This window comes from Nematolebias whitei, chromosome 15 (genome assembly GCF_014905685.2).
Source record: "Nematolebias whitei isolate Nwh7 chromosome 15, NemWhi1, whole genome shotgun sequence".
In the NCBI taxonomy this organism is placed as follows: domain Eukaryota; kingdom Metazoa; phylum Chordata; class Actinopteri; order Cyprinodontiformes; family Rivulidae; genus Nematolebias; species Nematolebias whitei.
In genome coordinates, this window is record NC_056512.1 from 4853858 (window position 1) to 4877854 (window position 23997).

The 23997-nt window shown below is 42.4% G+C and overlaps 1 protein-coding gene across 1 annotated transcript in view; it reads left to right on the top strand.

Annotated features, from left to right (window-relative positions):
• The window catches only part of si:dkeyp-72e1.9 (syntaxin-binding protein 4), a 107642-nt gene that overhangs the window by 74740 nt on the left and 8905 nt on the right, over positions 1-23997 (top strand). The window contains exons 6-7 of the mRNA XM_037689307.1: positions 8163-8228; positions 8391-8588. Of these exons, the coding sequence (XP_037545235.1) occupies positions 8163-8228; positions 8391-8588 (264 nt within the window). The remainder of the gene's footprint in view (positions 1-8162; positions 8229-8390; positions 8589-23997) is intronic.

Sequence of the window (23997 nt, forward strand, 5' to 3'; positions counted from 1 at the left end):
CAAAACCTGCCTCTGAGGACCTTCATGGGACAGGAACTGTTATTTCATTGATTTGAATCCAGAAATACAAATTAGCTCATCCAGAGACTGTCTAATTGTATCCTGAAGTAATCAATTGAAAGAACACTCTTCTTTTATATTATCATCACTATTTTACAATATCTTGATAAATCAAAAGTGTGTTTAGTTCATACCATTTCTAAATGTTGAAGTGAACCACTCATTTTAAATCAACTGTGAAACAGTATCAATGATTTTTAATCCTCATTTAAATTAGAAATCAAGTTAAATGTCTATTTTACAAAGTAATTATGCATTTTTGATCTTCTGTCTAAATGAGAAGTAGTGATGTCGGTTGAAAGTCAGAAAGAAGTTATTAAAACTAAGTGTCGTGTTTTTAAACCTAGCAGACGGTAAACAAGAAGCTACTGGCCTCTCTTCCTCCTACTTCACCATAACATGTCTTCTGTCTGTACGGGACGTTTCTAAAACATTCCTGCTATTTTATTGACTTGTAATGACCCTCTGACATCACTAGAACCACCCCCTGTTGGTTGCTTCAACCAATCAGGAAGTCCTGAGGTGACCGGAAGTGAGAACTCTTTAAGAGTCCACACTTCCTGGAACTTCTCAGGTCAACTGGGTCTGTCAGTCAGTCGGTCAAGTCTCCTGAGCTCCTCAAGTGGGTCTCTGATGAAGTCTAGTCTTGAACTTAGTCTTCGGAGCCTGTGATGGATCCTTCCACATCTGAGTGGAACCTCTTACGGACTCACAGCTTGCTGTGTATCCAACCGGGAGATGAGCGTGTTTGTTGAACGGAGTACTGTCACTACTTCGGACGATTCTCAACCATCCTTACCGGAGACGCTGAAAGGTCGCGTTGAAATGGACTCCTGTTCCTGAGCGGAGGTATCCCCATCTAAAGGTAACGAGTCGCCACGCACCTAGTGTACCGGGGCTGAGCTGGGGTCGGATGAAGGGTGCCATTCCCAGTCAACACACTTTCCTCTTCATCCATCTAAATCCTCCTCTTTAAACTCCTTCATTTCCTATCTTTAAGCTCTTCTATTTTGCCAGTAATTAATCTAGATGTCTTCAGAAATATCTGTTGTTTTTATTAAGTAAAACGTGCCAAGTTTTATTAATCAGAACCAGATCAGCTAATCAAGTGTACAATGTTTTGATGTTAAATTTTGATTCTGTTCAATAAATGACCGCATTTATTCTGATCGGTCAAAGGAAATTAACGTCTCATGTCACTGATTAAACCATCTACGCACAGTTACCTTGGTCACATGGCTATAATTTAGCTCGAAAAAGAGAGAACCTGTTTATTTAAATATATTGTAGTCAAGGGCAACTAAACCTAGCCCTTAGAACCCTACAACACATACTAATAGCTGTCCTAAAATAAAATTAAATAATTAAAATCGCTTATAGCTATATATACTAGTAGAATGTTAGGACTCTTGACAACATTTTGAGTTATTGGGATTTACTCGTTATATTAAATTTGGTATTTTTAAAGTCGTAATTAATACAATTTAGGAGAGTCTCCCCATTTTTGCTGCATAATGGGATTCTGAAGATGCTTTTGTATGTTTTGATTTTTCTCCTTTTTGTTTGATAGAGTTTTTGAACACACTTTAGATTTTACTTTTTTATTTTTATTTTTTTTTCCAACTAAACTTAATTTTTGATATTTCACTCCGGAGGATTCTGGGAACACAAGGTAAACTCAAGATGCCAGCTGATGGCTCATCGAGTCCGGTAACGATCTTGGGTTTCTGAGTGTTCTCTGGGGTCTCGGAGCAGCAAAAGTCTTCTCCTGAACCTAATCACTTTATCTTACTTTGGCTCAACAGTGAAGATTAATATATTTATATTTTTCCTCAATAGAGCTAATGGCTTTATAATTTTCTGTTTTTACTCATTGGAGCTTTACAGATTTATAATTCTTTGGTTCAACTCATTGGAGCAAAGGAATTACAACACGATTGGACTGTTTCGCCCCTTGGACATCAATCAACAATCAACACTAACACCTTTCAAGTAACAAGTGGACTTTTGACTACTGACTTGGCTATGTAACTGAATAATCACTATGGATTTCTGCTATAAAGCTGTTCCCCTGCAAATCATCAATTAAAGCAAAGCATAAAATGTAAGATTCTGGACTATCATTTCACCACTTCGTGTTCATGGATTTAAGAAGCTTGGTTCAATATTATAACTAAAGACAGAGGTTTTTAAAGGTTTTCTCAGCTTTGATTATAAACAACATCCTGGAATCTTATTCCTAGATTCTAAAAAGTACAAGATCGGTAACAATGGCAGTTTTACAACCAAGGGTGAGCGGCCGTGAATGCATGTTTCCCCATGGGTAACGATCCAACCCCGGCTGCTAGGTTGGGCGAGTCATGGGGTGAGATAAGGGTGTGACTTGCAAATGAAGGTCGTTAACAATCTGGGTGAGTCACCTTCAACACAGCCTTAAACAGAACTAACCTAAGGTCACTCTGGGTAATACTCAAGTGCTAGATTAGTCCGATATACCCTTTAGAGGAGAGGCTGCAGTGGGGTTTTAGCCATAAATCATGTGGTAACTTCACTGGGTAGAAAGATACTCTATAAGGGCTTCCATCTTACGCACAAACTCTGACCCCTCTGTGTGCTCTGTGTGCCCCCTGCTCTGTTGCTTTCAATCAGTTTCAGCCAGTGACTGTGTCATTTTTAGAGTGTTTGGTCACTCAGATTAAGCCTTCTGGTTCTCCATGTGATTCTCTTCCACTACACTTTCTTAAAGATATTTTACCTTTGTTGTAAACACTTGGTTCTTGACCTTTTTAACAGTAGTTTGTTATCTGGAGTATCCATCCATCCATCCATCCATTATCTTCCGCTTATTCCGAAGTCGGGTCGCTGGGGCAGCAGCTTGAGCGGGGGGCCCAGACATCCATTTCCACAGCCACCTCTTCCAGCTCTTCTGGGAGGATTCCAAGGCATTCCCAGGCCAACCAAGAGACATAGTCTCCCAAGCATGTCCTGGGTCTTCCCCGGGGTCTCCTCCCAGTTGGACATGTCTGAAGCACTCCCCTAGGGAGCTGCCCAGGGGGCATCCTTACCAGATGCCCGAACCACCTCAACAGGCTCCTCTCGATGTGGAAGAGTAGCTGTTCTACTCCGACTCTCTTCTGGATAACTGAACTTCTCACCCTATCTCTAAGGGAGAGTCCAGCTACCCTGTGGGGAAAACTCATTTCAACCGCCTGTATCCGCGATCTCATTCTTTCGGTCACTACCCAGAGCTCATTACCATAGGTGAGGGTAGGAATGTAGACCAACAGGTGAACGGAGAGCTTTGCCTTACAGCTCAGCTCTCTCTTCACCACAACAGACCAGTACAGAGTCTGCAATACTGCAGATGGTTCCAGGACGGAACCCGCATTGTTCCTCCTGGATCTGAGGTTCGACCAATGATCAGACTCGCTTCTCCAGTACCCCTGAATAAACCTTACCAGGGAGGCTAATGAGAGTGATGCCCCTTTAATTAGAGCACACCCTCCGGCCCCCCTTTTTGAAGAGGGGAACCACCACCCCAGTCTGCCAATCTAGTGGCAATGCCCCAGATGTCCATGCGACATTGCAAAGGCGTGTTAGCCAAGACAGCCCCACAACATCCAGAGCCTTAAGGAAATCAGGGTGAATCTCATCCACTCCCGGAACCCTGCCCCCTCTGAGCTTTTTAACTACCTCGGCAACCTCAGCCATGGTTATGGACGGATCAACCCCAAAGTCCCCCGACTCAGTTTCCTCCATGGAAGATGTGCTGGTGGGATTGAGAATGTCCGAGAAGTATTCCTTCCACCTCCCGACAACATCACTGGTTGAGGTCAACAGCACCTCACCTTCACTGAATACAGTGTTAGTAAAGTGCTACTTTCCCTCCTCGTGGTCTTCGACTAACAGTAGCACAATTTCCGCCAGCACCCTGTTTGTCAACAGCACCGGTGGCGGTCATTGTTAACCTGGGCCTCAACTGATCCGGTATGATTTCACTTTGATGAACTCACATTATGGTTTTGGCAAAAGTGTTTTACATCGGATGCCATTCCTGACACAACCCTCACCGTTTACCCGGGCTTGGGACCAGCACAAGAGATACACTAGCTTGTGCTCCTTAGTGGCTGGTTTATGCAGACTGCAGAGACTAACGAGACATAATCACAAACAGTTGGACAGGACACGCAGGTGACACAGGGGTGGTACTAGAATGGGACACCAGGGAGTGCAGGGGCAGAAACCAGCCACAAGACCATGTGACATGTTCCATAGAGGAAACTTTTGTTTAAACTGCTTAAAAATAGAAATTTCCCCCCACAATACACTAGTTAGACTTTTAGAGCTATCTCAGCCTGAAATTAAAAAATATATATCTTCTTCTTTTGGCTGCTCCCTTTTTCAGGGGTCACCACAGTGAACTAACACACGAAGACTTGGCAATTGTTTTTACACCAGATGCCCTTCCTGATGCAACCACAGACCCTGGAGCTACCACAACCCTCTGTGTGGAGCAGGGAGCTACCATCTTGGGAGCCTGGGGGAGAAGATTGTGGGGGTTAGGGACCTTGCTCAGGGGCCCAGGGTGGGGCAAATGAGGGTGGAGGCAGGTGTGGGTGTTTCACCTTTCCCACCCACATTTTGATGTTATTGGTCTGGGGAGTTGAACCAGCTGCATTCTGATCAAAGGCCCACCTTCTCTGTCCTCTGCGCCACCACTCCCCCTGTCATCTGAATTAAAAATATCACATTTAAATGATTTATTTATTTATTTTACAGGTTTATCTTTTGAAAGACCTTTTGTTTTTATTAATGGGCAAAGTAAATATTTTATGGCAATCCTTGGAAAGAAAGCATTTAGTACACCCAAAAATATTTTTGACATGTTTTTTTTAAATTGCAGTCCTTAGTTTTGTGAAGACCCTCCAGCCCACTGGACCCTTCAGAACCTCTAGCTGAAAATGAGGCCTTGTCAAACTTACTCCTCTGCCTGTGGTCAGACATGGAGATGATTTATTTATTTATGTATTTATTTGGATTCTGCATTTTTAAATCTACTTGTACGCGACAGTTTTTTTATTTTTTTTTTTATTTTACTGATAGGGATATATGAGCATGTTGCAGCTGCTAGTGGGGTCCTGCCTTGGGACAAACAGCTGCTGTCAGCCGTGCAATGTCTGATGCTGCAGCCTGCATGCATGTGAAACAAATTTTTAGTGCTAAATATTTATTTGTGCACACTAGAAGTGAATTTTTGCTCTTTACATCCAAACTTAAACAGTTTTATCAGAACAAAATAGACGAGAGGCTCATCAGTGAGGTCAGACTGATGGAAGGTTCTGCTTCTAGGCTCAGCTGATTTCTTGTCTTGTTAGTTTTTTTTTACAGAGGCTCTCAAATATAAAAGCAGAGTACCACCTACTGAGCTAATATAAAAATCCTTAAAGGACCACAACAGCGTTGGTTCAAGCAGAAAAGATGGGAGCTGGTTTGACCAAATGGATGCCATTTATGGGCACTGGCCAGCCAGGAGGGTGGCTTTAACTAGGCCATGGCAGAAAATGGCAACTATTTTGTGCATAATCTATTTTACTGTTGTTAGGCTGACTTTGAACAAATGTCATGGAAAAAAGTAAATCCCAAAACAACCAGGTGTAGGTAGGGCTGTCTCAATAACATTTACCATGTCCTGGATGACTGAGAATCTTCACCACTGCATTCATCATGCGATTAATTGATTTATTCTTTATCGTGACAGGCCTAGGTGTAGGCTTCATCAAATTTATTACAAAGCTTTTGAGAACAGCTAGCAACTGCAGAAATGCATTTACAAGTACAACTCATCAGTGCTTTCACCTGTCTGAGGCTCTGACCCGTTCTCACTTCCTGAACAGAAAAAGTCAGTTTTGTAGAAAGCCTCCAGCTCCTCCCTCGCTGTCAAGCCGTTATCAGAAACCCAGCTGCAGACAGCAGGACAAGGTATTTGTAAGCTCTGACAGCTCCCAAGGACTCTCCGAAGTTACGTCACTGTAATCAAATCAATCAGACCTTGAGGATAATAAAAACTATCTCTTGCTGTCCCTTACTGAACAGTCACACCTAGACTGATCATTACATGGAACATTTTAATATCAGTCGCAATGACAGTACGAAAGCAGTGAAAATTATGGAGCATGTTTAGTACAAATAATACACATCCCCCTGACATAAACATGGATATTTTTAAACATAGCCTTGCTGTCTCTAGTGTAGTGAACTTGGCCTCTGACCAAAACCTGCCTCTGAAGACCTTCATGGGATAGGAACTGTTATTTCATTGATTTGAATCCAGAAATACAAATTAGCTCATCCAGAGACTGTCTAATTGTATCCTGAAGTAATCAATTGAAAGAACACTCTTCTTTTTATATTATCATTACTATTTTACAATATCTTGATAAATCAAAAGTGTGTTTAGTTCATATCATTTCTAAAGTTGAAATGAACTACTCATTTTAGATCAACTGTGAAACAGTATTAATGATTTCTTTACACCTCATTTAAATTAGAAATCAAGTTAAACGTCTATTTACAAAGTAATTATGCATTTTGATTTTCTGTCTAAAGGAGAAGTAGTGATGTCGGTCAAAAGTCAGAGACAGTCAGAAAACAAGTTGTTAGAACAGGCTGTATTGTTTTTAAACCTAGCAGACAGTAAATAAGAGCAACTGGCACCTGCAAAGTTTCTCACTTCTTCAAAACATTTCTCTGTCTGTACTAAACGTTCCTAAACATTCCTGCTGTCCTCTTGACTTGTAATAACCCTCTGACATCACTAGAACCACCCCCTGTTGGTTGTTTCAACCAATCAGGAAGTCCTGAGTGACCAGAAGTGAGAACTCTTTAAAAGTCCACACTTCCTGGAACTACTCAGTCGAGTTGGGGTCTAGCCAGTCGAGTCTTCCAGTCTACTCCGCCTTGTGGAGTCTTCCACACCTGAGTGGAAACTCTGACGGACTCACAGCCTTGCGGTGAATCCACCCGGGCATAATGCCCTACAGCCTTGAAGGGAGCTGGGTTTGTTGAATGGAGTAAACGACACGACTTCTGACGATGGCCAGCCACTCTTTCCGGAGACGCTACAAGGTAGCGTTGAAATGGACCTGACACCGGAGCTGATTTATCTTCTGCAAAGGTAACGAGTCGTGACACGCTAAGTGTATCGGAGGTTTGAGCTGGTGTTGGAAGAAGCGTGCCATCCTGGTCCGAACAGACACCCCCTTTACCCATCTTTTCTCTTCATTCCTTCCTTTAAACTCTTCTATTTTGCCAGTAATCTAGATGCCTTCAGAAATGTTTTGTTGTCTTATTAGTAAAGCGTGCCAAGTTTTATTAATCAGAACCACATCAGCTAATCACGTGTACATGTTTTGATGTTAAATTTTGATTCTGTTAAATAAATGACCACATTTATTCTGATGGGTCAAAGGAAATTAACGTCTCATGTCACTGATTTAAACAGAATCCTCACAGTACCTCGTCACATGGCAGAAATTTAACTCGAAAAAGAGAGAACCCGTTATATTTAAATAATTAGTAGTGGAGGGTCAGAAAGCTGACCTTGACACCACTACACTAGTATGCAGAGACTAAAGCAGCTAATCAGCCACCGAGGCTAACCCTGTTCTCTAGTTACTGTTTGTGCTTGCTGTCTCTTAATATGTTTGCTTCTGAGAGGTAAGCTTATATTCAGCAACATCATCTGTCAAAATAAATGTGTTGCTACTGGTTAAAAGGTCTGGTTTGTATGCAGATTTGTGCTGTCATGAAAACTTGAAAAATAAATGAGGTACTGACATCCATTTGTATGTTTCTTTTTGTTGAAGAGTCTGCTTCCATAAGTGAGACATGTCTATCTATACATCCTTTGTCATGGACCTACCCTGCTCCTCAGCTGTTTGTTTTCACGTTTGTAAGAGGTAGAACTCAAGGCTGCAGACTGACCAGAGGAAGTTCCAAAATAAACCAGCCCTGAGATGACTTCTGTTGTGAATTAGCTTTATATTTTAAATTGTCTTGTGAAACAGCAATGCTGTGGCTTCAGCTGCTTCCTCCCTCGGTAGGTGATGCTGAAGGACATGGAGTACAGCAAGAAAACACTTGAAGAGGAGCTGCAGAAGACATCAGAAGTAAGAGGCCAGCTAGGACACATAAAGTGATTTTCTATTTTTTAAATGTGTAAAATCAGCATCTTGCTTGTCAGTAGGTATTATTTACAACAAGCTGCCTTTAACTCATCCCACCATTACAACATATGAAAATATTTATTGTAGCACATTATGTTCATCCAGAAAGCCTATTTGACCGTGGAGGAGAACACCAGACTGAAGAGTCGTCTGCAGGCAGCCGAGGCTGAGGCAGTTCAGAGGCAAACCAGCAGCGCTGATCAGGACTACGAAGAGGTTATACAACTGCTGGAGGCTGAGATAAGAGATCTGAAAAACCAGCTGGCTGGGAAGAGACAATCACATGGAGCAGAAGCCAACAAGGTGAGGCAAAAACGGTTTCCAGAAAAAAAAGTGTCTTTTTTTGTCCCCAGTCGCATAGCAAGGAAGGGGACTTAGAATTATTCTCGGTCTGCTTGTATGCATATGTGGTGAGCATGAAAACTTGAAAAATAAATGAGGTACTGACGTCCATTTATGTGTGCGGCTACATTTAAGTGCAAAAAATATCCCTATCAAAAATTGGATTGTAACGCCAAAATCCAAGATGGCCACCATCTATCTATCTATACCGTACCATACCATACCACTTTATTTATAGAGCACTTAAAACAGCGACAAGGCCAACCAAAGACCTGTACAGACAAAACAACAGGTAACACACAAAGCAAAATACAAAATGAGGTAAATCAGAATATAGACATAAAAACGATGCAGATGACGACTAACCAGTGTGGAGCATACAGGTTCAAAACACAGATCCTCTGGTGTTGAAAGCTACTGAATAGTAGTGGGTTTTTAAACGGGACTTGAAAACCGAGAGGGAGGGGGCCTGTCTGACAAGCAGAGGTAACTCGTTCCAGAGTCTGTCTGTCTGTCTGTCTGTCTACTATTTATCTATTTATCAGTGCTGTAGTCTACGTGATACGCAAGTATACGGCGTATAACCAGTCAAAATGCTTGGGAATTTCCGTATAACCACTTAAAAGTGCCCAATGATACTTAACTGTTTACCTGGAAGCAAGCTTGGGGGCAACCCCTCCGCAGGTCACTACGCCTGAGAGACCAATCGTTCAGGCCCTGGGCAGTGACCCCATTACTCACATTCCACTGGCACCAGACCTGGCAATAAGGTTTAGACAACTAGATGCAGTGCCTGAAGAGTTGTCTGGCTCTCCTGGCTCGGATCATATGGAGGTATAATCCGAAGCTGCCTCCACGTCAATATGGTAGTCTCCCCTGTGCAAAACCTGCCATTGGAGGTTGACAATGAAGCATTCATGTCACCCCCAACCCTCACACTGTAACATCCCATTCTACACTCCCTGGAGAGCTACCTTGCCACCTGGTGGGACCAACACGGTGACCCTCCCGGCCTATAAGAAGACGCACCGGCCCTTGGTGGACCTACTACAGTTCCTGAAAGGCCTACGTTGGAGCACCCACAAGAGGAAGGGGAGGACGGTGATAAGCAACCCCCATCATCATCTGGGTGGTGCATCATTGAACCAGTAACCCCTCCTGTACCACCTGCGTCGAGCAGCACTCTGGAAAACTCGGCTCAAGTAATGGAGGATGACACAGATCTGTCTCCACCTGAGCCCAAGAGGAATGGATCTCCTTCTGCAGTGAAGAGCCCTCAACTGTCTGCCACTCAGCCTGACAGAACATGCACGGAGGATGTCGACTTGAGTGAAATGTCCGTGTTGGATGCATGGGACATCTCTGATGAAAGCGCTGTAAGTCCTCAACCCAGCGACACTGAAGATCCTGTGTTGCAACATGAGAGTGTGATTGAACTGAGCGATGACGAGGACGTCCTGAGTCTGGATACATCGGACAATGGCTGGCTGAAGGAGTACAAAAAGGGCAAGGACTGATTTCACGGAGGGATGTCAATGGAGGTGATTTTTAGAGTGAAATCAGAAGTTAAAGCGAGGGTTGCAGCCTTGACTCATCTATGCAGAAAGGAGGTGTGTATGTGTGTGCTTCAGGCTTGATTAAATCCAGAAGTTTTTCTCTGTTTTCTCTGTTTGTGTGTATGCTGAGCTGAGTGGGAAAACTTAAAATGTGAAGAGCAGAATGAAAAGAGCTTAAATGTTAAAATCATAAACAGTTTCAGTGCTGTGGAGAGGTTTAAAGCCAGATTGGAATAGCTCTAAGATGGCATTATCCTCCACGAAGCACTTCAACTGGGACTCAACTATTTTTTCCAGTAGTTTAGTGACAAATAGGAGTCTAGAGACAGGCCTTAAATTGGACACGATTGAGGGGGTCAAGGTTAGGCTTTTTCAGCAGAGGTTGAACAGCAGCATGTTTGAAGGTTTTTGGCACCTTACCTGAGGATAAACTGCTATTCACAATAGCTAGAACAGAAGATCCCAGAGTAGGAAAAACCTCCTTTAGTAGTTGAGGGGGGACCACATCAAAGGGGGAACCAGATGGTTTCATGCTGCACATGACCTGCTCTAGAGAAAACAGAGAGATGAGCTCAAAATGGTCAAATACAGCTGGACAGACAATGAGCTGGAGGGGAAATGAGAGCCCAGGTGTTCACAATTTTTTCTAAAAAGAAGTGTAGAAAGTTCTCGCACAGCTCAGTTGAAGCTTCCAGAGGAGATGGTTCATTGAGATGGAGAACTAAGTTTAGAGTAAAGAAGAGGATGCAGGTTTTGAGAATTGGCTATAATTATATCAGAAAAGTATTTAGATTCAGCAGCTTTCACTGCTTTCTTTTTTTTTTTTCACCGCTTTCTGATATCGATGCCAACTCTCTTTTAGTATTTGAAAAGAGACCTGCAGCTTGTCTCTCTTCCACTTGCGCTCCGCCTTCCTACACTTTTGTCTAACGGCCGAAGCAGATGGCCGTTTGTCCTGAGCCTGGTTCTGCTGGAGGTTTCTTCCTTTAAAAAGGGAGTTTTTCCTTTCCACTGTTGCCACTGTGCTTGCTCAGGATGGGAGACTGCAACGAAGCCAAGATTCAACTTGTCTGCTGGATTCCTTAGATAGAGAACTTTACTAATTGGCTTTCATGTATGTGAATGTTCCTGTAAAGTGCCCTGAGACAACTTTGTTGTGATTTGGTGCTATATAAACAAACTGAAATGAATTCAGTTGGTGACATCATTCAGCCAAGGTTCTGATCTGAGTTTTATTTTTCTGGTTTTTACTGGAGCAACATGATCCAGAGCCTTTAAGCAGACAGAGTTGAACTAGGATGTTAGCTCCTCAGTGGTGGTGAAAAACACCTGGGGTTGAATTATCATTTCAGAGTTATAAACATTTGCAAAATGTGCAGCAGTGAAGAGGTTAATGGCCCGGCTACGACGTGCAGGAGCGCACGGCTTAGGAGTTAGGTGTGGGAAGGTGAACTCAAACAGGACTGGCATGTGGTCTGAAAACACATTAACACAGATTTCAAAACTGCTAACTGTCACATCACGCTTTAAAACAAGGTCCAGTGTGTACCCGCACTCCTGGGTGAGACCGTTTACCTGCTGAGTCAGATTAAATGAGTCCAATAAATCTAAAAAGTCTTTAACCAAGGGCTTCTCCTAACAACAAACATGAATATTAAAGTCCCCAATAATCAATACATGAACATATTTTGGTATGATTTCAGCCAGGAAGTCGAAGAATTCATTTATGAAATCATTGGATCGAGGAGGGCAGTAAACAAATGCGCACAGAGTCAAAGGTAAATGGCTGAGTTCAAAGGCACTCAGCTCAAAACTGGAGCAGGAAACCAGGATGGGCAGTTGTTTACAGTCAAAGTTTGATTTGAATATTGTGAATAATCCACCACTGCGCCAGCCTGATGGCCGTGGGGCATTAAAATACAGACAGTCAGGGGGTAATAATTCTGTCAAGGCGCTGGACTCACCGGGAGACATCCAAGACTCTGTGACGTAGAAAAAGTCCAAATCATGCTCTTCAAAGTAGTTCCTGAGGATAAAAGTTTTGTTGATAACAGATCTTGCGTTGACCAAACACATCCTGATACAGTCCATAGTGGACCCAGCAGCGGTGGAGGAAGCACGTGCCAGCGGCCGCAGATTTTGAACAACAGCACCTCCAGGTCGGGTCGTGCGCCACGCCGGTAGACAACTCCTGTTGTTTACATGATCAGGGCGCACGGGTAGCTGGCCAACAGCAGGGCCCCAAACGCACCGGTCTGGGAGGCAAGGATCAGATCCACGTCCAGAACGAGCCCCAGCGTCTTTGGCAGAATAATCCACATGGTGCCTCATTTTCACCAAAACTCAGCACACTTTCCCCGACATCTGCGGCATCTCCTCCGTGGAGATGGGTGTAGTGAACTAGACCTCCGACATCAATCTGTCTCTGAAGACCTTCAGAGGACAGGAACTGTTATTTCATTGATTTGAATCCAGAAATACAAATTATCTCATCGAGAGACTATTTAATTGTATCCTGAATTAATCAATTGAAAGAACACTCTTCTTTTTTTATATTATCATTACTATTTTACAATGTCTTGATAATCAAACGTGTGTTTAGTTCATACCATTTCTAATGTTGAAGTGAACATCTCATTTAAATCAACTGTGAAACAGTATTAATGATTTTTAAACCTCATCAGACTTAGATCATACAAGTTAAATGTCTATTTACGAAGTAAGTGTGCATTTACTCTTCTGTCTGTGTGAAGAGTGGACCTGATGTCGGCCAAAAGTCAGAAGACAAGTTATGAGAACGAAGTGCATTGTTTTAAAACTCTCAGGCAGTAAATAAGAACTGGCTGGCACCTACTGTCTCTCACTTCTTCAAAATATTTTCCTGTCTGTACTAACTGTTCTTAAAAACATTTCTGCTGTCTGCTGACTCCTAATAACCCTCTGACATCACTAAAACTACACCCCTGCTGGTTGTTTCAACCAATCAGGAAGTATCAAGTGATAGGAAGTGGATACCCTTTAAAAGTCAACACTTCTTGGAACTATTCGGTCTTCCCAGTCTTCCCAGTCTTCCCAGTCGTCCTGGAACTTTCAGTCGAAGATGAGACTCGGTCTGATGGCGAGTCGTACAGGAACTTTCAGTTCTTACTGAAATTCAGCTTTGGAGTATGGAATTGGACCATGTGCCAAGGGTCCGTCCATTCCAGCGGAGTCCCAGCTGCCCCGCTGTGACTCACCCCGAGCATTAAATGCTCTCAACTTCTAAGGAAGCTTATTCTGTTGAATGGAGTATATGGAACTACTTCGGAAGATTCTCAGCCACCCTGACCTGAGACGCTGAAAAGGTAGCGTGCCAATGGACCTCTGTTCCGGAGTTGATGTATCCTCTGCTCAGGTAACAAGTCGTTCACGCCCTGAGTGTACCGGAGGGCTGAGCTGGGGTCGGAGGAAGGGTGCCATTTTCTGGTCCTTACATCTTCCTTCATCCATCTAAACCTCCTCTTTAAATCTTTAAACTTCTTTACCCCTTCTCTTTAAACTTCTATTCGCCAGTAAATCAAGTTAAGTGCCTTCAGAGATGAATCATTCTCCATCAGTAATCTTCTGTTGTCTTGTTATTTGAACTTGCCAAGTTTATTAATCAGAAACAGATCAGCCAATCAATGTGTACATGTTTGATGTTAAATTTTGATTCTGTTAAATAAATGACCGCATTTATTCTGATGGGTCAAGATTAAGGTTAATTAAGAGAAGTACGTTAGACTAGTACAGGACATGTATGAGGACAGCAGGACTGTGGTGAGATGGGCTGTAAGAGTGACAGACAGCTTCAAGGTGGATGTGGGATTGTATCAAGGATCGGCTCTAAGTCATTCTTGTTTGCTCTGTGATGGACCGACTAACAGATGAGGTCAGGCAGGAATCCCCATGGACTATGATGTTTGCAGATGACATTGTGATCTGTGGTGAGAACAAGAAACAGGTGGAACAGAACTTGGAGAGGTGGAGGTATGCACTTGAAAGAAGAAGAATTAAAGTCAGCCATAGTAAGACAGAGTACATTTGTGTGAATGAGAGGGAGGCTGGTGGAACAGTGAGGGTACAAGGAGCAGAGGTCACAAAGGTGAAGGACTTCAAGTACTTGGGGCCGGCTCATTGTCCAGAAAAATGGGGAGTGTGGTAAAGAAGTGAAAAAGAGAGTCCAGGCAGGATGGTGCGGATGGAGAAAAGTTTCAGTAGTAATTTGCAACAAAAGCGTGTCAGCAAATGTCAAAGAAAAAGTTTATAAGACAGCAATTAAATTCAATTTGGGTTATTTATATAGCACCAAATCACAACAAAGATGTCTCAGGGCACTGAACAGGAATATTCACATACATAGAAAGGCCAATTAGTAAAGTTCTCTATCTAAGGAGGCCAGCAGACAAGTTAAATCTTGGCTTCGTTGCAGTCTCCCATCCTGAGCAAGCACAGTGACAACAGTGGAAAGGAAAAATTCCCTTTTAAAAGGAAGAAACCTCCAGCAGAACCAGGCTCAGGACAAGTGGCCATCTGCTTTGACCAGCTCGTTTGAGAGGACAGAAAGGAGAGACAAACAAACACAGAATGGTAGGTCCAGATATACGTCCAGGTGCACCTAAAAGACAAAAAAACACATGTTAAGGATAGAAAAAATAATTACGAAAACAAAACAGGTTGAGCAGAGTAAGTAAAGACAGTAGCAGAGTGAAAAAGTGTGGTCAGTTCATCCTCCAGCAGTCTAAGCCTATAGCAGCCTAACTAAGGGACAGCTCAGGAAACCCAAGCCGACCCTAACTATAGGATTTATCAAAAAGGAAAGTCTTAAGCCTAGTTTTAAAACTGGATAATGTGTCAGCCTCACGTACAGAGATTGGAAGTTGGTTCCACAAGAGAGAAGCCTGATAACTGAAAGATCTGCCTCCCATTCTGTTTTTGTAAATTCTAGGAACCACAAGTAAACCTGCAGTCTGAGAGTGAAGTGCTCTGTTAGGAAAATATGGAACAATAAGATCTGTAATATAAGATGGAGCTAGGTTGTTGAGAGCTTTGTAGGTTAGAAGTAGGATTTTGAATTCTATTCTGGATTTGACAGGGAGCCAATGGAGTGAAGCTAAAACTAGAGCGATATGATCTCTCCTACTAACTCCGGTTAAGACTCTGGCAGCAGCATTTTGGATCAACTGAAGACGTTTTAAAGAAGTATTTGGACACCCAGATAATAAACCATTGCAATAGTCCAGTCTAGACGTGACAAATGCATGAACCAATTTTCTGCATCATTTTTAGATAAGATGTTTCTAACTTTAGCAATATTACGCAGGTGGAAGAAGGTGGTTCTAGTAACGTTTATAATGTGGGGGATAAAAGACATGTCCTGATCAAAAATAACACCAAGATTTTTAACATTAGAGAAGGAAGGCGAAAGACTGAAAAATTCATTCCTAAGGTGCTCAGGTCCAAAAACCAAAACCTCAGTCTTGACTGTGATCAAAATGAGAAAATTAAGGGTTATCTAGGTCTTTATGTCTTTAAGACATGCTTGTAGTCTAAGTAACTGGTTGGATTCATTGGGTTTAATGGACAAATATAATTGTGTGTCATCAGCATAACAATGAAAATGTATCCCATGCTGTTTAATAACTTTACCTAATGGAAGCATATGTAAAGTAAAGAGTACTGACCCAATCACTGAGCCCTGAGGAACTCCATGACTAACTTTGGTGTATGAAGAAGATTTATTATTTACATTTACAAACTGGAATCTACCAGATAGACCATTTTAGAGCTGTTTTTGTAATCCCAATATCATATTCAAGCCTCTGTAGTAAAATATTGTGATCAACTGTATCAAATGCAGCACTGAGGTCTAACAGGACCAGTATAGACATAAGTCCATTGTCTGAGGTCATGAGAATATCATTAGTGACTTTTACTAGTGCTGTTTCTGTGCTATGATAAACTCTAAATCCTGACTGAAACTCTTCAAACAGATTATTTCTTTGTATAAGTTTACGCAATGGACCTGCAACTATTTTCTCTAGAATTTTTTAGATGAAAGTTAGATTAGATATAGATCCAAAAAAGTTCAATCTGGTCCTTTGGACATTCAAAAAAACAAAAAACAAAACAAATCAAAAACAAACAAACAATATTGTTACAATATTACTCTGTTTGTGCCAGGGGGACTGGATCTTTGGGATGAACTAGTCTTTGCTCTAAACATAATGTCCCAGTGGCTTTTGAACCTCAAAATACATTACGGCAAAGACTGGTTCATTCCAAAGATCCAGTCCCACGGCACAAACAGAGTAATATTGTGTATGTTGTTCAGTGTCAGGAGGGCTGTGATCAGTCTTACATTGGGGAAACTAAACAGCCACTGGCCAAAAGGATGGCCCAGCACAGAAGATAAACATCATCAGGCCAGGATTCTGTGGTCTACACTCATCTCCAGGCCAGCGGTCACTCTTTCAGGGATGAAGATGTTCACATCCTGGACAGAGAAGAACGATGGTTTGAGAGAGGAGTAAAGGAGGCCATCTTTGTGAAAAGAAACCGTCCATCATTAAACAGGGGTGGAGGCCTCCGGGTTCAACTGTCCCCCTCTTACACTGCTGTGATTGCTAGTATCACTCAACCCCCGTGAATAGTAAACGGCCATCAGTGTGCTAATGATCCATTGTTAGGCTGATGGTCCATCTTGACCATGTGAGCAGCTGGTTTTGGTTGTCAGCAGCAAAACTGGTTGATCCACTCTGAGAAGGTGCTATTTAAGAGACTGAGCTGAATACAGCACCTCAGACTGAGGAAGTCTTTCGGATGAGAGACGAAACGTTTCTACGTTGTTTTTTTTACTTTTTTTTTTTTTTTTTTTTGAATGTCCAGAGGACCAGATTGAACTTTTTGGGATTTTTCTACCTGGATTAATGAGCATGCATCAGGATGTTAGGTATAGCTCTATAATTGGCCAGAATTTCTGAATCAAGGTCAGACTTCTTAAGTAAAGGTTTAATTACAGCAACCTTAAAGCTCTGGTACGTAACCATTCATGAAAGACAAATGAAGTAGATCCAAAATGTGGACATTAATTAGGGGAAATACCTCTTTAAACAGTCTGGTTGGGATGGGATCTAGCAGACATGTGGATGGTTTGGATGAGGTTATTATTTTTGAAAATTCAGAGCTCAACAGGACAAAAACTGTCCAAACATAAATCAGGCTCTAGTGAAATATTTAAAGTTGTCTCATTTGACAGAGGACTAGAGATAGTAGAAGGAAGGATGGTTTGAATTTTCTCTCTAATTGAAATAATTTTATTTATAAAGAATCTCATGAAGTCATCACTACTTATAGTTGTAGGGATACATGGTTCAACAGAAATGGAACTTTTATTTAGTCTAGCAATAGTACTAAACAGAAACCTAGGGTTATTTTTATTCTCCTATTAAAGATGAGTAATATAAAGTTCTAGCTTTACGTAGAGCTTTTTTATATGTTAGCAGACTATCTTTCCAAGTTAAATAAAATTCTTCAACATTAGTAGAGCGCCATTTTCTCTCCTGGTTTCTAGATGCCTGCTTTAAAGTACGTAACTCAGAATTGAACCAAGGAGCCAGTTTTCCTTGATTGATTATTTTCTTTTCAGTGGAGCAGTTTTATCAAATGAGAGTTGCATTGAAGTTGTAAGATGATCAACTAGCTGATCTAAGTCACTGTTCTTTGATGCATTACTCTGCAAGACAGAGGAAAACATTGATGGAAGAGATTGTTTAAATTTGGTTAGAGCATTTTCTGATAAGCACCTGCTGAGATGAAATTTACTCTCAGTGACTGCGTAGTCATTTAATGTAAACTTAAAGGTTATTAAAAATAGTAAGACAGAAGTGGATTTTGAGGAACTATTACTAAGTCCTTAATCTCTATACCATAGGTCAGAAATAAGTCAAGAGTGTGATGATAAGAATGAGTAGATGTGCGGACGTTTTGGGTAAAACCAAATGAGTCTATTAAATTATTAAAGGCTATGCTTAAGCTATCACTCTCAACATCTGCATGAATATTGAAATCACCCATTGTTATAACTTTATCAATATTTAATATTAAGTTAGTTAAGAATTTTGAGAATTCAGACAAAAACTGAGAGTAAGCGCCTGGTGGACGATATATAACAACTAGTAAAAGTGGCTTTTCTGATTTCCATTTTGGATGAAAAAGACTGAGGGACAGCGATTCAAAAGCATCATAACTAATAACTGGTTTGGCATTAATCAATAATCCTGACTGAAAAATAGAAGCTCCACCTCGGCCAGTTGTTCTAGGAACATGAAAATTTAAATAATTAACAGGAGTGGATTCATTTATACTAACAAAATCCTCCTGTTGTAGCCAAGTTTCTGTCAGACAGAATAAATCAATATGATGATCAGTTATCAGTTCATTAACTAACAGGGATTTAGAGGAAAGAGATCTGATGTTCAATAATCCACATTTAATGATTTTATGATTTTGCTCTGGTAAAGTAACTATGTTTATTTTAATAAGATTTTTATGGTTTATATTTTTAGAGCTGATTTTTGGTTTTATTTAATTTGAGCCGTGGGCAAGTTGACACTGTTTCATGGGGGTGCGGGTGGGTAACAGAAGAGAAGCAGCAGAGAGGTGTGGAGGACTACAACTCTGCTTCCTGGACTGGACCCTGGGTTGTCAATAATTTGGGGGATAAACAAAATCAGCCATATTTCTAGAAAGAAGAGCGGCTCCGTCCAAAGTGGGATGGATGCCATCTCTCCGCATCAGACCAGGTTTTCCCCAGAAAAAACTTCAGTTATCTATGTAGCCCACGTCGTTGTCAGAACACCACCTGGACACCCAGCGGTTAAACGACGACATACGGCTAAACATGTCATCACTGTTCAGGTTAGGGAGGGGGCAAGAGAATACTACAGAGTCCGACATGGTTTTAGCAATGTCACACACCGAAGCAACATTAAATTTAGTGATCTCCGATTGGTGTAACCGGGTGTCATTACTGCCGACGTGAATAACAATTTTACCGTATTTAGCCTTAGCCTTAGTCAGCAGTTACAGATAAGATTCATTGTCACCCGTTCTGGCCCCCGGAATGCATTTGACTATGGCTGCTGGAGTCCCTAAAGCCACGTTTCGGACTATGGAGCTGCCAATAACCAGGGTCTGCTTCTCAGCGGGTGTGTCACTGAGCGAGGAAAATCGATTAGAAACGTGAACGGGTCAGTGGTGAACTGGGGGCTTAGTCTTAGCACTATGCTTGCTCCCGACTGTCACCCAATCGGCCTGGGGTCCCGGCTGCTCGGGGTCAGCTGGAGGACCACTAACGGGAGCTAGCCTCTGTGGTTCTGCACTGTCTAAGGGGACCTGGCTAGCTTCTGGTTTTTGTACAGCATGGAGCCGAGCTTCCAGTTTAGACAGCCTCTCCTCCAAAGCTACCATAAGACTACATTTGTTACATGTATCATTACCGCTAAAGGAGGCAGAGGAGTAGCTAAACATCTGACACAAGGAGCAAGTGAAAACAGAGGACGACGGGAGAGAAGCAGCAGCCATGCTAAGCTAACGCTAGCAAGAGCTAGCTGATCCCAATACACCAATAAATCTGAAAAGTGTTGAAATATAAAAGGTGTTTTAAGCACTGTCCAACAGTAGAAAAACAACAGTACTAAGTGTGTTTGTGAACTAGAATGAACAACTGTGCAAAAGACAGATAAATCCGGAAAACGAGACAACTCAAGCAAACAATTCATTCAAGCTTCCACCAACAGACAAACAGAAAATGACACAATACGTCTCACCACAAAGTGCAATGTCACCAGCCGGATCCAGTGAGACCAGCTATGTTGTATGGTCTGTAGAAAGTAGCAATGACAAAAGGACATGAGAAAGAACTGGAAGTGTCAGGAATGAAGATGTTGAAGCTCAATCGGAGCACTTGTCCTGATGTTCTCCAGGAGGGCTCTCACAGACCTTACTGAGCACATATCTAGGACATTTTCTCAAATAATCCCACACATCTCTCTCCATGTCATGCCAAAAGAAACAATGACAGGTCAAAGAGAGTGTCCGTGGCTGGCCTTGATGACCTGCATTATCATGGACACAAGCCAAAACCACAGACTTCAAAGCAACAGGAACCACAAACTGAAATCTTTCACATTTTTGTCAGTGGGTCTTTTGTGAGGTGATAAAGCACACCATTCAGTAATGTAAGTATATTCCACTGCTTCATGCTTCGTGTCCCCACTCAACATAAAGCATACCTCTGGAAATGACAAGTTCGTTTTTCTGGTGAGACGAGGTCAGATAGTCAAGCGCATTCTCTGAATCTGCGGTGGGTGGGATTATTGTGTCCAAATGGTCAACTAAAGATGCTGCATGCTGAGCCTGACCAGTATCCCCACTGCAGACAGATGTCAGCAGAGAAGAGACCTCCTCATAGGTCAGAGATGTGTCAGCTTTACAGGAGGAAGAGCTGTCTACTGATTGAAGCTGACAGGTCACATGGAAAACATCTTGCACAGTGCAATCAAGGACCTCACAGACATGCTCCAACAATTTCTGGCAAGGCTTTGATAAAACACATTAAGCCATAGGTTTCACTAAAGGGGCTCTGCTCAGCACATCCGTCACCACATTCTGCCTCCCTGGAACCTACCTGATCTCAAAGGAGTAAGGAGCAAGCTTAGAGACCCAGCGCTGCTCACAGTCATCCAGTTTGGACTTGGTCAGGATATATGTGAGGGGATTATTATCCTCCCACACAGCAAACCTGTGACCTTTAAGCCAGTGGCTGAACTTATCACACAGCCCACTTCAAGGCTAGAAACTCAAGCCTGTGTGCAGGATACTTCACTTGACTGCAGCTAAGAGATTTGCTGGCAAAAGCAACAGGTCTCTCAATCTCTCCATCAGCTGGGACCTGTGACAGAAGAGCATCGAGCCCATCTAATGAATTATTGGTTGAGAGAATAAATGTCCTCTCAAAATTAGGATGGGCCAGCACCACACAGTTGAGGAGTACGTCTTCAAACACTTTCTCACAAGCTGGAGTTCAGTCCTGGGGAGTCAGAACTCAAGAAGTCCCACGCTGCACACGTCCACTGCCCTTAACTTTACGTTTCTGACCTGCTGTGAGGGTGTAAAGCAGCTTTGCAAAGCAAGAACAAGCTGGGAAAAAGTGTTGATAGAAAACATCATGCCCAAGAATCACCTTCCTCTGGCAAGAAGTGCAGCCATTCTCCTTCATGAGGTCTCTAATTTCAAAAACAGAAATGGCCGTCACCATCTCCTGGTCAATTGAAACACCACCAGCCTCCACTACACGGCCCGAGAACCTCACAAACCTTCTGAGAAAGTGACACTTCTTCTGGGCCAGCTTCAAGTTGTTAACCCTCAGGCGACAGAAAATGACCTCAAGCCTCTTTAATGACTCCTCTTCAGAAGGTACAAACACCAACAGGTCGTCAAGATAACAAAGGAGATGGAATAATTCAAGTCACCATAAATGTTAAGCATCATCCTCATAAAGGCAGCTGGGTTGTTGCACAGACCTTGTGGGAGACGATTGTTCTCATAAAGTCCAAGTGGCATGGTAAAAGTTGTATAATGTTTGTTGGACTCATGGAGAGGGATGTTGTAGAAACCAAAAGTCATGTCCATAGTACTGAAAAGATCATTCCCAATAAGAGTAGTGAGGCAGTCAGACTGATGAGGTAATGGATGAGCATCCTTAACAGTTTTAGAATTTAGCCAGCGAAAGTCAGTGCATATAATGTCTCCAGATTTTTTTTCCACACTATATCAAGTGGGGAGGCATATTCACTAATAGATTTTCTTGTGATTCCCTTCATTTCCATCCCAGACAAGACCTCTCTCAGCTGTTGATAATGCACTGGTGGTATGTGTCGATAAGGTAAGCAAAATGGCTGGTCATCAGTCTAATTATTATGGTGGACAAAATCCTTTGCCTCACCACTATCCAGTTTACCTATGGAAAACACATCCTGGTAAGTAACCAGAAGTTCAGCCAGTCTTCTCTTAAACTTATCTGAGGTTGTTTTCACACCTGATAGTCCGGTAGACTCGGTTCGGTTGGGGACCAATATTTATAACATTTTGTTTACATTTGAGCTGTTGCATTTGCATTCACACTGCACTGTGCAGTCAAACCAACCTGTTCGAACCAACCTGTTCCCTCACTCGCCTGTAGTAGCGCTGCACCAAGAACTACTGAAAGAAACTATACAAAAACCTCTGAAGAAGACACTTCTTCTTCTTCTTCTTTTTCTGGAAATAAAAACAAAAACAGAGTGGCATCAAGTTTTAGCAGTTTTAGGAGTTATATTTTTTTAATTTTTCAAAATTGGACTCAGCATGAGCAGAAGATAAGGCAGAAGACCATGGAGAATATTGTTTTTCACACAAGGCAGCTGACGGCTCCATATGAGGTAAGAGAAATGTTTGCCCTGCGCTGTACTCCACTTCTTGCTTGTGGAGCGGGGCCCGGTCTGATTGCATTCACACTGTACTCGAACCGCGTTGGAGTTTTCTTCTACCGGACCAAGACCTAGGTTTTAGCCCGGGCCAGAGTTCGCCTTTTTGTTCCGTGACAGAGTTTGATGGTGCGTTCACACCTTCCCAAACGAACCGGACTTCCTAGGGAAATGGGCTAGAGTTCGATTAAAGTGGACCAAACAGGGTTGGTGTGAATGCACCATGACAGAAGTCACATTGAGCCTCGAAGACTTATTTACAAGTGAGACCTGTTTCAGGCAAAAAAAAGTGGTGAAAAATCACACATAGGGTTTGGAGACAAAAAAAAATCCTAACATGCTTTTAACCTCTGTTTGAAGTCATCAGTGTGATAATGAAAAAAATCTCGCACACTAGCACATAATTCAATTGAATTCAATTCAAAAATACTTTATTAATCCCAAAGGGAAATTATTTGTTGCTGTAACTCATCCTCATTTCATTAAGAAATGTTATAGATACTGATGGCTGTAGGCAGGAAGGATCTCGTGTAAAGGTCCATCCCACAGTGGATCCTAAGAAACTGGCTGCAGATGCCGTCCGATCCATCCACCCAGACTCAGCTGGCCTCTCGGTTCCCCCGGGCTGTAGGACCGCCCGAATGCCAGGCAGAACTCCTCCCAGAGTGATGGCCACTCCTCCCAGCAGTCTGCCGAGCTCCTTGTTGCTGCGGACAGCCAACTGTAGGTGCCGAGGGACGATCCCATCCTTCCTCTGTCATGACCCATGTTTCCTGCTATTTCCAGGATCTCAGTGGTCAGGCACTCGAGCACATCTGACAGGTAGATGAGAATGCATCTACAGAACATCCTTTCAACTCATTTGAGATGTGGGGCTGTAGTTGAGATGTCATTTGAGCTTTTGAGATGTTAATCAGCTGCTGTTGGTTGTAGAAAACTGCCTTGTTGCCATGGTTACGCATCATAACAAATGTCCAAAACTAAAAAAAGTTTCAGTAAAAATCCTTCCAGCTGCACAGCATCCAATACCAGAGTAAACAATCATCCAAAAAAAATGTTATTTACATCCAGCAAAAGAGGAATTAGTTTCCAAAAGCAAAATCTCAGAATGAAAGCAACAGAGCTGCTCCAACATGCAGCCACCTTGAGCGGCGCAATTCTAGAACACATAATGACGCTGACATTATGCGGGGGAGGGGGGGGTGCGCAAGGGCGGTGAGCAGCCAGAGACAACACACAGAGGCACTGCAGAGTTCAGATAAAATCACT